Source organism: Falco punctatus (genome assembly GCF_963210335.1).
Source record: "Falco punctatus genome assembly, chromosome: 11".
NCBI classification, from domain to species: Eukaryota; Metazoa; Chordata; class Aves; order Falconiformes; family Falconidae; genus Falco; species Falco punctatus.
Window position 1 is genome coordinate 34,688,609 of NC_137591.1, and position 14,684 is coordinate 34,703,292.

Below are 14,684 nucleotides of genomic sequence, written 5' to 3' on the forward strand. Positions count from 1 at the left end.
ATGGTCACACACCAAAACCAATGACAACTAAAGCTATTTTTAAGTTGAGCTGATAGTTGTGTTGGATGTTACACAGAGGGTATCCAAACTCCAGAAAACTAGGTCAGATAGCAGCATAATTGTCTGTCTTCCTTTCTAAATCAGATAAGGTTTTGTAACTTTTTACTGGAAACCTGAAAATGTTGGTTGAATGGTTTATTAACCATTCCTTTTACTGTATCCATATTTTATGCAAACTGTAATTCCCTCATCAAAGTTAAGTGATAGTTGAGAGCCACAGCGCATTGCTCTTGAGCTGAGTAAGAGCTACGCCCACTTGCAGACAAGTATCAGGTCAGTTGATTTAGAAAACCAACAGGATAGGTACCTTATTAAAAATCATAAAATAAAAATCTTTGCTTCTGTCGCTAGAGGATTGGATTAAAACTTAAACTGAATATTACTTGTGAAAAATAACTGTCTGGGGTATACATCGCTATTTTTCTTTGTTTCTACTTGATTAGCCCAATTCTATTGATGAGTTCAAATAACCATTCTCCTGAGTAAACTTGCTGCTTTTTTTTTAATGCCTGCTATTAAAGAGAATCAATTACAAATTTCAAATAACGTCATGCCACTGTGGGTAATCTGATCAGCACAAGTGATAAAAAATACGTTTTACGCTTCTGGAAAACATGTTTGGTCCATTATTTAGGACGTAATGAGAGGTTTTCTAGTTCTAATGGAAGTCTTTATATAGAGTTGGAATGAACTCAATGTATATGCTTCTTTGGGTGTGGGTTTTTTTGGTTTCTGTGTTGCTGTTTGCTTGCTTGCTTTTTTTTTAACTACATTTCATGGCTTTTAATTTTTTGCTGGAGTGATTTTTGTACTATTCAGATAATTAATTTGAAATTCCAGATCCCAGACTTGCTCTTTCTGAACAGCACAGTCAAATTTTGTTAGTTAGCTGTAAATAAAAACTTATTTTGGTCTGTTATTAGTAGAGCGGTAGCTTTTCTTGCAACCTCATTGTGACTTCTAAATTTTTCAATTATTATTTTTTAGATATAAAGCCAGCTAACGTGTTCATTACAGCTACAGGCGTAGTAAAGCTTGGAGACCTTGGACTTGGTCGATTTTTCAGCTCCAAAACCACAGCTGCACATTCTTTAGGTAAGCTTTTTCTCAGGGACAGGTGTTGATGTGGTGGACTGTTTTACATGGTAAAAATGCTGTGCGAACTCATGAGGAGGAAGAAAAGGGTTAGGTCCAACTAAAGCTTTTCTTAATACTGATAATAATAAAGGTGGTCAGCACCATGGACAAATACAAAAAAGCTGTAACACTGTGGTGTCAGGTTCGGCAGTGCAGTTTCTTGGTGTCCCTCCCTGCCTCCTTTGTTTAAATCATTTAGTGTATGCTTCTGGCTCAAAACAAGTCTTAGTGACAGTAGCGTTTTCTAGAAACGCTAGGAAAAAATAAGGTCAATAATATGGATGCACTTTTAAAAAAATCATTTGTACTTTAATCAGTGTCGGAAAGAATCTCGTATTTCTGTGTGCTTGTACAAGTAGCATTGATGATGTTGGTTGTATACCTTGAAACAGCTAACAGAGGAGCTTTCATGTTTTAAGGTAGAGTTTCTCAATATAAGCCAAGTAAGTCAAGGAGACATCAGAATTAGGCTTTATGAACCCCAGAGACTTCAAAAACAAAACAGCCTGAAGCAAACCAAAACCAAATCCTAGAAAACTTTTATAAGAATAGAAAGAAGCCTTTCTGAAATGCTCAATTTACTTTTTGATAGCACATAAAAATTAACGTTGTATTGTCTTTTTCCAAACAAAATTTTCATATAACGTGCATTGTTTGAGTAGCATGTAGAGACTAGATGACTAAGAAGCCTTTAAAGAAGAAAAAGTAAAAATTTGACAGATACTTTAATTTTAAATATAGGGAACGGACAAATGACAGAATATAAGAGGATCTCTCTAAAAGAGAAGAGACTTGTAAATGGAGTAGCATCTGCTTAATGAGAAATCTAAGAATTAGTGTTTATAGTATGGTTACATAGGTGTCTTAGTTAAGAAAAAGAGTATTTTCCCCTGCTGAAGTGGCTGTGTTAGTGGTTGCTGAATTCAGGACTGTTCATGGACTGCAGAGGGTGTGAAATGAACATTCAGAGCCCTCAAAAGCAGGACCATCCAAAACTGTCTCCTGTTCCTTGTGCGGGCTATCGAGGCAGGCAGGACACCTTGCTGATACTGGGATACAGATAGGTAAAATCAATTCATGTGATGCTCAGTGAGAATTTTTAACAAATTACAGTGACAATTCTGTAATTGGGCATTTGGATATTTTTATATGCCTGATGAGTGCATGATAAGGAAGATAATGGCTAAGAAGACCAGGAATGGTGAAGTAATACTAAATCCCTGTCTTAGGGCCACGGGAGGACAGGAAGAAATGTGTTTGCTCAGGTGCTGATGTTTCTAATTAGACCATGACAAATCAGAATTCATGGATTAAAATATGCCATATTTATCCTCACCTTCTAATTTAATTTTACTCAGGTAGTCCTGGTTATCAGTACAGTGTGGAAAAAGAGAGAGGGTTGATGTTCAGCATTTTGTACCAAGTGTGAGGTGTGCGTGATATTTAACAGTAAACCCCCATCTATTCTAGAAAGGAAAATTTTGATACAATCCTTACTTCCTTGTCTTTCAGAAAGCCTTTAGTCACTCTTTTGCGCCTTCCTATTTTTTATCACGTTTGGTGCATACTGATACTGGTATAGTCAAAACCACGAGTAACTGGTAAGATCTTAATAGGGGTGAGGTGAAATTCGGACACAGACATGCAATCTTGGCATTAATAAAAAAGAGAGAGAAAGAGACAGAAGAGAAGCTGTGAGTCAAGACTGGAAACGTGCTTGGGTTCCACGCTGGAGTTCAGATAATAGCCCTAAAGATGTGACACTAGTTCATGGCACAGCGTATTATATAAAGTGCCATCGTAGCCCAGTGGCTGTGTCTGGCAGCACTGGGGACAATGTTTGTCGCAGCTAGGTCCTGCTGCTGCCTGCGAACGGCAGGAGGATGTAACGGAGCAGCGTGGAGAGGGAGCTGCTCCTGGACTGTGTTTGCAGGAAGCTGTGGATCCTAGTCTGTGGGCAGGAGTGCACCAAGGCAGCAAAAGTCAGTTGTGAGGGCGGCAGAGCTGGGCTGGTGTTCTGTGGCAGAAGTCAGGAAGTTACAAGAGGAACAAACTGCTTCAACCCTGGTTACTTCGGCTTGTTGCAGGGGGGTGGTTGCAATGGGGCTGAAGACTGAGCTAGAGTTAAAAACTGCGTAAAACCTCCAAGCCCTTTAAATTTCATCTTACACATAAAAAGTCATCCAGAGAGCAGGGAGTAAGGAGATGGAAGCTTTGTTTCTAGTGTTGAGTGCTGTGTCTCCGTAGAAGAGCTGTTAATTTTATTTTCTTTTTTTCCCCCATCTCATCTTCTCTCATTTCCCTCTTAATTATGATCTAATGTCAGAATTCAGCCTAGGAAAAAGTTTTTGTTCAGCTATTAACTTCGGTGACAGTGGCACTCTGATTTATCATGTCACTAGCAGAGGACATTTTTTAAAATAAATTTCTCATGCAGTTTCTGATGCTGGCTTTCCTGAAATTTCATTCAAAGTTGTAGCTTTTTATGATTCCATAAACCTTTGGTGCACAAAACGCAGTGAATTAAAAACATACTATGTGTAGCAATTTATACTTGTTTGCAGGCTTTATAAAAATTTCAGTAGGAAACTAGATTCAGGCTTTCAGAGATAAAGAAATGTACTAAAATTTTCATTAGCTACAGCTTATAACTACTAATTATGAATAATACTGATTTAATTAGAATACTTGCTGATTGTCCATTTGAAACAAATGAAAATACTGCACTGGACAGGGTTTGTTAATGTTCCTGACTGTTTCTATAACAGCCTTATCAAAACAATAGAAATTTCTGTTGTGGCATGTATATACCCCTTTGAAAACAGAAAATCTTTCTTCCAAAAATGCAAAGGAAGTGGAGCCATTAAGTGTTGTTGATTTGGTGCAAACTTGACAAAATTTTTTGTTTTCAGAAGACTTTTATATTAGAAAGAGGAAGATGATCCAAGAAAGGCTGCTTATTCCTTTCCCTGTGACTGGGTTTTTTTGTTGTTGCTGGTTTTTTTTGCTTTTCTTTTTTTTAATTGCTGAATGCCAGGCCTTCTGATTTTTGATGAAATGGCAGTTCTGAGGCCAGCTCATGGAAATGTACAGTTCTTATCTTTGTTAGCCATTCAGTAGATTTAGGGATAGTCCATATTTTAGTATTTCCATTTAAAAAAAAAAAAAATATCTCTTCAGTTCTCCAGTGTGGCTGTACTGGCGAGCTGCACGGTATACTGTCCAGGTGGACCCTGCTGCCATGATGTGAATACCTTCTTGCAGGGCAAAGGAGCAGATCTACAATTTTAAAATGCTTGAAAACAAAGGATTCTCTGTACTGAATTCTGGTGTTTCTTCTGTGATTTGACAACTTCTGTCGTTTCCACACTACTCTGGTCCCTCACATAGAGCTGTTTTGTGGGATTTGATTGTAAACTCATGCAGGTTGTGGGGCATAAAATACCTTGTAAAAATGTGTGTGAATCCTCCTTTTTCCTCTTACATATGGATCTCCAACCCTGCGGAGGGTGTCAGAGCCAGTGCTGAGGTGGTGGTGTACAGCACTGTTTTGTTGTGACTGGAATAAGGTCCACATTCACACTGCAAACCAAACCGCTTTCAGAACCTGCACCCTGAGTGTACGGGAAAGGCTAGCATGGAAATCTGCAGCTGATCCATTGCAGTCATCAAAGAAACTGTATTAAAACAGCTCTTACTTTATGGACAAACACCTGAGATCTCTTAGAGTAATTTGAAAGCTGAAGATAAATTGGTGTGCTGTTACAATGCTACATTATATATAAACCCAGGATATTTTTAGATTCATTTCTGCAGTTAGACTATTTGCGTAATGTAGGCTAGGTTGCAGAAATACTTCGGGTAAGTGCAGTAAATGTAGAGATATCTCATCTCTGTGGCTGAAGACAAGTCTATGACTTACAAATATCCAGCACCTATATTGAAATGAATGAGTTGAAAAATAATAATAATAATAAAAAATTATGGAGAATTTGTTGTGTCAGTGGCTGGTTACCCTCACTGTTCCGTAACTGCAGCTTATTCCTGTGATCGTATGGACATTGTCATTCATAAACTGTATCTTTTGATTACTTAAATAAATGGGGCCTTTGTGGTTTTTTTAACCTTAAGTCTTGTTTTGGAGTTCTTTAAAAGTCAGAAGAGTTACTAAGGTGATTTTTAGTTCCTGAACTTGGATAGTTACAAATTCCAATGCATGGAATGTCAGTAATAATTATATGGCCTTTTTTGAAACTAGTCTATTAAACACCTTCTGAATCAGCCACTAGACTGTTTTGTGTAAGAAGTATTAATGTTTTCCAGGCAGATTTTTCTCGCAGCTTAAAAATGCTTGATAGTATTTAGAGCTAGTTACTGTATTTCATCCAACTTCTCAATGCATTGTTGGTTTTTAAGTGAACATACATTCCTCTAACTTAGCTGTAGTGTGAGTTACGTGTTTATGCAGCTAATAAGGTGGAATGTTTGTATCATAACTCCCTTCTTCATAATTTCTTTGCCTCTGATCCTTCAGATCCAGCTTCTTGTCCCTTAATAACCACCATGTCAGTTCTGTCCATTGCCTCTCCCAACAGCAGAAAGCTTGCCTAAAGAAACAACGCTTTCTGGATCTGCAGCATCTTTAAAGGGAGGGAGCTCCAGAGCAGCAGTGTATTCTGAGAAAGGAGTTTATTTGACCCAGGCCATTTTCAAGGAGATTACCGTTCAGACCTGAAGGTTAGCAGAGATCTGCAAATGCAATGAACAGAATGCTAAAGCTATAGGTTGTGTGCTTAAAACCATAGGCACCGTAATGTGTTACACCTGTGTCTTGTATTATCCCACTCGTGTCCTCAGATGAGTGAAGAAAGTCATAGGTCTTTATAGTATTGTGATGCTGTATTTCACTTAAGAGAAAAATATATCTAAGACAGAAACATAATATATAATCACATCTGGTAGTTGCCTGCCCGTGGTACATACCGAGATGACTCACTGTTTTAAAGGATTGTTGCAATGCCTTCACTAGTTCCTGAATATCAGAATAATGAATCTTCTGTGTCATGTTCTGTTAAAAACAGTTTACAAGTGGTAATGATGTCTAGATCTTCAGATTGTTTTTGTGATTCAATGACTAACATAACTGTAACTTCAACTCCTTTCACTTGTTGGCCATTGAGGGCTTCAGGTTGTATTGCAGTTAAGGTGTTACACTAGGCTAAACGCTGGAAAATGATCGCATTTGTTCTTCCTTTTCACTATCATCAATCTTTCACAGTCATATCAGACCTCTAATGTATCAGCAGGCTTCCCAGAGCTACTGGTTAAAATTACCTTTGCTTTTGGTAAACTATGAACCTTCAAACCTCTCTGTTTTCAGCTGTCCCCCGTGGATTCTGTGAAGCCTCTTTCTGGCACATTACTCACTGCCAGCAACTCGTGTGATGTCTCAGAGCAGCAAAGGTAGTGCTGCTGTAATCAGCTAAGAACCAGATTACTGTTAAACTTATTTTTTGTTGTTAGATGAATTCTGTCAACAAAGCACCAGAATATACTAAACTGGTGCATTAGTTAATGGATACAAAACACAGCTGAGAATTTTCAGAGGTTTCCAAGCTAGCAAGTCCTTGAGGTAAAAAAAATTAAAAGAAAAAAAAAGGGGAAAGTATAACAGTGAGGATGATAAAAATATGAAAGCTGTGTCATGCCAATTGTTTATTTAGTTTGCAATTTTAAGATAGCTGTCACTAAACACACATTAAAGTACTGCTGTTGATAAATTAGAATAACAGAGTTGTTCCTGGGTATTCTGGTAGTTATTTTGGTGTTGCAGTTCACCCATCTGCATGCCTTTTTTTTTTTTTATTTTTTTTTTTTTCATGGAAAAGACCATCCCTCCTGACCATTCCTCTGTTGTGGGTGAATACAAGCATCCCAGGAGAGTAAATGATTTTCACAGTACTCCATCATTTTGAGTTGCCTTTCCCCAGCCTTTCTCCTTTTAAGCTCTTGATCTTTTGTGTTCTCTGTTTGGAGCTGCAATGATTCCTCAGGCCAGCACTAAGGGAGCCTCTGGGGAGGGGGGGCCACGGCACCCTCTGCTTTCCTGGGGTTGGAAGCCTCCTCTAAAATATTTAGGGGGTGAAATCCATTGTAGGATGCAATATGGGACCCCCATCCTTGCCTATCTGTTAGAGAAGCACGTTTTCAGTTTATATTGGTTTGGAATATTGTTTTCAATATTTTCCAAGAAGGAGATCAGTTGAAATTAGGGGTTACCAGCAGCAGTGGCCTGACCTGGGGGAAGGTGGTACTGCGTTTTCCAATCTGAGCTGAGCCTTTCAAGGAGGAAAGCACTCCCCTCCCCACCAACCCACTCCCCTCCCCACCAACCCACTCCCCTCCCCACCAACCCACTCCCCTCCCCACCAACCCACTCCCCTCCCCACCAACCCACTCCCCTCCCCACCAACCCACTCCCCTCCCCTTCCTTCCTAAGGTAGTATGACATAGTTCGAGATGTCAGCCTTTCTAAAAGATAGGGCATGTTGTCAAAGAAAGAAACTTAACCTTTGGAGATTTGAGTAGAATTATTAATCTGATTAATTAAAACTATTAACTTGATTGTTCAGATTGGAATTACTTATATATTCATTCATATCTCCATTCCCACTATTCGTATAGAGATCAGTTCTGAATAGGTGAGGCTAATTCAGAAGTGCAGAAGTGATAGGAGATCTCTGTGTTAAAATAGTCTGAGGTTCGTACTGTAGTTTTTTGTAGTTTGAAGTGATAATGCTGATTTTAATACCTGGCTGTGTTGCAAGATGTTTAGTTTCAAAATAAGAGCAATTTGTATTCAATTCACAAAACTCAGCTGGTTTTCATCATCGGAATTCAGTGCTCGAAATACTCCACACAAAATTGAAGTAAAAATCTACATAGATCTGTGATTCTTTTTGCTGTTAGGTAGTCACTTGGGAGGATACAGGGAGCAAGTTCAGAGACAATGCACCAAAATTGCCACTACTGTTGTTTTTTGTAACATCTTTTTTTTATAGATCTGTCACATATGAACCCTTCATGTGGATATTATTTTTTTTGGTTTTAATGGCTCTTTTTACAGAGCTGAAACATCTTTCAGAATTTTTCTTCCAAGTGACTTGTGATGCAGGTGGATAGGGTATGATGAAAATCAAGGGGGAGAGATGTCCTGGCCTGTCCAATGTAAATTTGCTCTGGGACAGTCCTAGTAAATACTGCTTTTCAAGAGCAGATGTTGCGGAGCCGGCGGCTCTGAGGCAGGATTAGGCCAGGACAGCCACGGATTTGGGACCTGAGAAGCCCTCGCAGAGTCTAGTCCCGCAGCAGGTGGCCGAGGAGGCACTTGCAGGAACCTTGGCTTCTGCTGGGCTCGCAGGTTTGCCTGCCTTCCTCCTGGGGAAGCGGAAGATCCTGGGTCTCGGGCTCAATTGTAGTTTCAGATATTCAAACTAATATGTGTTTATTAGTTTCAAAAGCATCTTTTTCAAATGCCTATATTCTCAAAAGGAAGAACAGATGACTCAAGTACAAGCCGTGGAAGGGAATTTCTAGCTGTTGTCATTTCCAGCCACGGTGAGAACAGTTTGGAAAGGAGTGGGGATGTGTGCGTGTGCATGTACTATGTTCCCTTTTTTTCTCTTCAGAAAAAGAATTACTTTTGAGTTCTTTAAAAGAAAAAATTGGAAGTATTTTATGATGGAATAATTCTGGTAATTAGGTATCAGTAGTAAAAATAAAGCTGCACTGAATGAAACAGATACCTAATTCGTGTGTATCTCTATCAAAGTGAAGAGTCATAAGTATGAACTGAAATTGTACATGCAGGAATATGAGAATCAGAAGATGGAAAATGTTTTTTCAGCCAGGAAAACTGTACTTTTACTACTATATAAGAACAGGAATTTTCATTCTAAAATACTTCTGTATTTATTGCAGTTGGTACACCTTATTATATGTCTCCAGAGAGAATACATGAAAATGGTTACAACTTCAAGTCTGACATCTGGTCTCTAGGCTGTCTGCTGTATGAGGTAATATTGATATATAAGTGAACTTAATAACACTGCGCTCCTCACCCCTTTCCCTCCCCTCCACATGTATTAAGTACTGTTTTAGGATCTATTCCTATATCTTTGTTGTTTAGAAGAGTAGTAGCGTGGAAAATCTACTTTTCAGCTATTTTATCTGTCTTTAATATTAGTGATGAGAATTCTTATGTAACTTCAACATATGAAATATTCTTTCATTTATGTATTACTCAAGATTTGCCTTTTACTGGGCTTGCTGCAAAGATTTTACAGCTGTTTGTTGAAGATGTAACTGAAGGAATAATGAATGAAGGCAAGCACATGTAAAATTGATCTAGGTATTTTAATGGCCTTTGATTATATGATTTTGGTAATACATGCATTGAGAAATAGTAGGACTGACTTGAGGATGCCAACTAATGCTTTCAAAAACTGTGATATATTATTTTAATACAAGTTTAATTTCTCTAAAATTATTTAAAACCTAGGTAAAACAATTTAAAAAATGGGTTCCTGTGTACTTATTACTACTAGCATGGATTAACTATTTTTTCCACTCTTTCTGCTCCTCCAATTGGTTAAACTATAATTGTTATTTTCTGTATTCATATGGTCAAAATTGGTAGGTGACACACAATTGTAAATGATGCTGTATTTTGAGAAAGAAAAGATCTGAATGTGTACATTGAAATTGAGGTGAATGAAGGTGGGGAGAACAGGTAGGCTTCTAAGGCAACTACATCTTCAGAGTTCCTCGCATATCATTTGTTGAGCAAAAGGCTAAACACTTCTGTAGAAGGATGCTGGAAAAAAATTTGATTTTGTGTTCCAGATAAAAATAATACACCCAAGTAACTTTTCATTTACCTACAAGCCACCTGCCTCAGTGAGTCAGCAGAACTCATTTAACACATACTCAAAGAGGATTGGCACCTCCTGTTATTTTAAGGATTTGGTAGAAAACATTGTCAACCTGTTAAAGTTGTGTGTTACTACTAGGTGAATTGTCTCCAGTAATAGTAGTTTAAATACTAAAAGGGCAAATACCTGTATTGCAGTTCTGCAGACTTTACAGATCTGTGTATAGCTGTTGCTTCTAAACATTGGGAACAATTGACAGGAATGAGGGCTGATACCTCACAGCAAGTATTTAAAAGTTTAAGTCCTGAACTGAAACTTAATCCCATATTGGGATTCCTTAGTACTGACCACGGCAACTGCCATCAATTGCAGTGCTTGATTTTTACACATTTATGCAAGCAGGAGCCTAAAGATAGCGGAACAGGTGATGAAGGTTTTTCACTATTACTACTTCTTTTCCCTGTATTGATTTTTTTAAGGAATCTTTTAAAACTGGAAACAAATAAATAAAACAGTTGAATAAGTAATTGTTACATAAAATAAATGTTAATTTTTAAAAGTTGAGCTTTCTTCTAAAGTAGATAAAATTGCTGAATACAAATCAATAGCACTTTTATAAAGAAAAAAATGTGAGCTTGCTGCTTTGATGCTGGTACAGTATGTGTGCTGTATATGTGAATATTAATTTTTCTTTGATCTCGTAAATAATTTCAAAATAGCTAAATAACTTAATTCATTGATTAACTCAGCATGTTTATATACCACCCTCTTTTCATTTATTTTAGAAGTTTTACCAGGATGGTATTTAAGTTGATATGGAGATATGTTTGGATTTTTTTCCTTATTGTAAGAATAAAGTAATTATTAGGATACTTATTGTTTATATATATTATACAGCTATAGTATATGGCAGCATCTTTGACTATAGCTTTTGATTTTTATTTTTTTTTAGAGGTGCATTTATCCCATTTAGTTAGTTCTACAACATATCAGATGTTTGTGGTGGTGGAGTTTTCTTTGTTGATCACATAGATGTAATTTTGAAATTTTAGGTAAACTCAAAATATATACTTAGCATTTTTCTCTTTTTTTTAATTATTTGAAAGTGGTTACTTAAGGATCTTCAAGACGTGTGGACTAATGCATGGCATTTTTATTACCCGTGCAGTGTTGTGCTGGGTGTCTATTGCCTGTATTTTAGCATGTTTTACTATATTGATTTCTTGTTGATATGTGCTCATATGTGCTCTGGATTCTCTCCAGCGTAATTGGAGAAAAGCTGTGGCATGTTTATCACTCCTCAATAAATAATTGCTGCTAAACTCTTTTCAGTTATGTTTTAATTTAAGTTTAGACTAATTTGCTGCAATGTATGTTGTTTTTAAAAATTATTTCTAACCTATATTAAAGCCTATTATTCAGTACTAACTATGTGGCCAGTAAGATTTTTGAAAGTATATTTTAAAGTCTGATTTTTTTTTAGAGCCCCAGGTATTTCTGAAACCTCAAAAACACTACCACTGGAATTTTAATTGATATGCAACAAAGTAGACTTTACTAATTAAAATCAAGATGCTGTGCTTTTGCTACATGGACCTTTACATGGAAAAGTAGGTCTTACACGTTTCCTTTTATTGTTCAGCGTTGCAATTGCATCCTTACAGGGTTGTAGGTTGGTGGCTTACAGTTCAAAAAAAAAAAAAAAAAGGGAAAAAAAAAAAAGAGCGAGAGAGCTGCCACCAGCCCTGAAGACAGACAGTGGGCTTTCGTCCCTCAGACACCCCCAGAATACTAATCAGGAAAGTCAGACCCTGGAGGTCAGGGAGCAAGTCAATCATTCTAGCGATCGTCTCAGTGTGGAGGATCAAATTAGCCTGAAAAATTCAGCTGCTGGGAGGAGAGGGCGAGCAGCTGTCAGGGGCAGCAGCGAGATGCACTAATGAACCAGATGAATAGTGCAAAAGCTTGAAAATAAAAACAGGACAGTTGACATTTTTCATCTGTCAAAGCAGGAGATGCATGAAAATATAGTATTCCTGTTTTAACTCCTTAGGGGACATTCAGAATTTTTTTAACACTCCGCAGCATTCAAACAAAAGTACTTTTTAATGAACACCTAGAGTACGAAAATGAGTATCTCTGCATTTATTTAGAATTTCTGCATGCATACAGACCCTGCAGTTGATTGTTTTTTTCTTTTCTTTTTTGGTCTTTAGCTTGCATTTTTAACATTCTTTTTAAGGTAAGAGATAATGTCATGTAAATCCAAAAATTAACATCATTTTGGTAGCACGGTTACAGAATTTTTGGGAGGAGTGTAGGATGGAACTGCAGCATAGTATCTGTTTTGGGAGCTTTAAAATTATTTATTTTTACTTGAAGTGAACGTGAAAAAGTACTGAAGTATTTGAGAGCATTTTTATCAGCTATAAAGTAAACATAAGAGAATTTTGATGATTTTCTTCATATGTTTCCCCCCAGTGATATTGGTGCTTAGACACGAAAGAGTTAAACTGCTCTCTGGAAGAACACAAGACAGATGAGAGCCATTTTCAGCTTGTCCTGTCCCTGCTGAAGCTCACTGAGTAGCACAGCATGGATAAGCGTGTTTCACACACACTCTGTCTGTCTGGGGAATGTACACATTGTCCTTCCAAAATCAAACTTATTAGCACATGTAGAAAAGGGTGACTGACTTTGGGGCAGCACTGAACTCAAAGCAGCGTTCGTGCTGCTGCGGTTCAAAGACTTAGAAGGCTTTGAACACAATGGAGCGATTTTAAATGAATTTTTAAATTTGTAATCCTGCTAACCATAGCATTTGTTTCCACCTTCAAATGTTAAGTTGTAACATTGTCTGGAAATAAAGTGTAGGTTTACTAATGCTGGTTTTAAGCTAATCATTTATACAAGTGCTCTCCAACAGATATTCTTAATTTTTTATTAAACTGCGAATTATAGTCATGGGTGCCAGTTCTGCACTTCCGATAATTTTTTGGGAAAAGTATTTTTGAATAACAGACTGAACCACAGTGTTCTTGGTTTTGGGGTTTTTTGGATGTGTAGACATAGTGTTTAGTTTTCTTGCTGTAAAAAAGCCACCCCTGTGTCGAAGTCTAGTGGAAGTCTAATGGAAGATTACAAAATCTGCTGCTGTTATCAAGGATTTTCAACATACGGTATTGCTTTAGATCAGATAATATTTTCGGATAAATCACATGTTTTCTTCCAAAAGGTCTTCAGAGGAAAACTCCGTGATAGGTGTTGGCATTCTTTTTGTCCCCCTCATTATCTGAGGACCTTCCACGCTCATAGCAGTATCAGAAACTACTCAATTTTTCCTCATGCTGTATTAATGAAACTGGAATGGTGTACAGTTCAAATATTGCGATATGAGGATTGGGACAGGTGCGACTGTATGACATAGACTAAGTGGACACACTGGTTACAGTAATGGTTTTGGAACTCCTGTTTATAGCACTGTGACACTTTAGGCAGGGAGTTGAAAGTTGTTGAAAATCACTTTTGACTTGTTAGTGGTACAGATTCTGCGACAAAATCAGGTTTTCTTAAAAACACAAAAGAGAACTGTACGTTTTCTTTACACAGATGGCTGCGCTGCAGAGTCCCTTTTATGGTGATAAAATGAACTTGTACTCCCTGTGCAAGAAGATAGAACAGTGTGACTACCCCCCCCTCCCTTCAGATCACTATTCAGAGGAAGTAAGTAACTTTGCTTTGCATGGGCAAGATCCTCAGGTCATGTACGCTGGCACGCTTCCATGGGAGTCAATGAACTTGTGTGATTTTACGTTATTTGCAGATTATGCCCTTAAGTGTTTGCTTGTTGAACTTGCTCAAATGTTCTTGTTGAAAGAAGTCTCTGATGGGATTTTAAATCTGGGGGGATTGATGGTGGGAACCTCATACTGCTAACTTCTGATTGCATTGAGCTTCCTCGGAAGTATGACGAAATTCTTTCCCAGAGTGCGCGATATGTTCTACATGCCGGAATGGGACTGAGTCTTACATCTGTAGTATGCTTTTCTAAAAGCACAACTATACAAGTTTATGTTGCACAGTAAATTAGTGCACTAGCCTCGTATCTCTAGGGGCTTGCATTAAAACAGATACAATGTAACTCACCAGTAAAAATGAATTGCTTAGTTCCTATTTGTCTGCATTATACAACTCCGGTGTTCTGTTTGATACAGTTGAACAACAGTTCTTTTCCAAGAAAGAGTGGCTCTTGACAACACCAAGAGAAAATTTCAGGAAAATACAGGCAGATGTAACATAATTGAATTTGAACAATATACTTCTGTCGCAGCGGTGTTTGTTTTAAGCTGATAGCTAACAGTCCTTTGCTGTCATTAATGCATTTAAGGGGGTGTAGTTGCTTTTTCTAAGCTTCAAAATGAAAAGAAACCAAATCAAATAAGTATTTTTCTTAGTATGAGTAACAGAGTGAAAAAATATAAATGCTTGCTTTTTAATGTTCTGAGGTGCCAGTTTTGAAATATTTTCCCACTTTGGAAAGAACAGGGCAGACTG

At 37.5% G+C, this 14,684-nt stretch overlaps 1 protein-coding gene across 9 annotated transcripts in view; it reads left to right on the forward strand.

Moving 5' to 3' along the window:
- Positions 1–14,684, forward strand: part of NEK7 (NIMA related kinase 7) — a 75,700-nt gene that overhangs the window by 47,817 nt on the left and 13,199 nt on the right. For 5 of the 9 annotated variants that reach the window (XR_013931076.1, XM_080406498.1, XM_080406495.1 and 2 more), the window contains 3 exons: positions 1,048–1,155; positions 9,178–9,272; positions 13,740–13,853. Coding sequence is in view for 5 of the 9 variants with exons in the window: in XM_080406498.1 (XP_080262624.1) it covers positions 1,048–1,155; positions 9,178–9,272; positions 13,740–13,853 (317 nt within the window). In the remaining 4 variants the exon portion in view is untranslated. Of the gene's footprint in view, positions 1–1,047; positions 1,156–5,792; positions 5,935–9,177; positions 9,273–12,346; positions 12,373–13,739; positions 13,854–14,684 lie in introns of those variants that run through there. The other 4 variants (XR_013931073.1, XR_013931074.1, XR_013931075.1 and 1 more) reach the window with 2 other exon arrangements.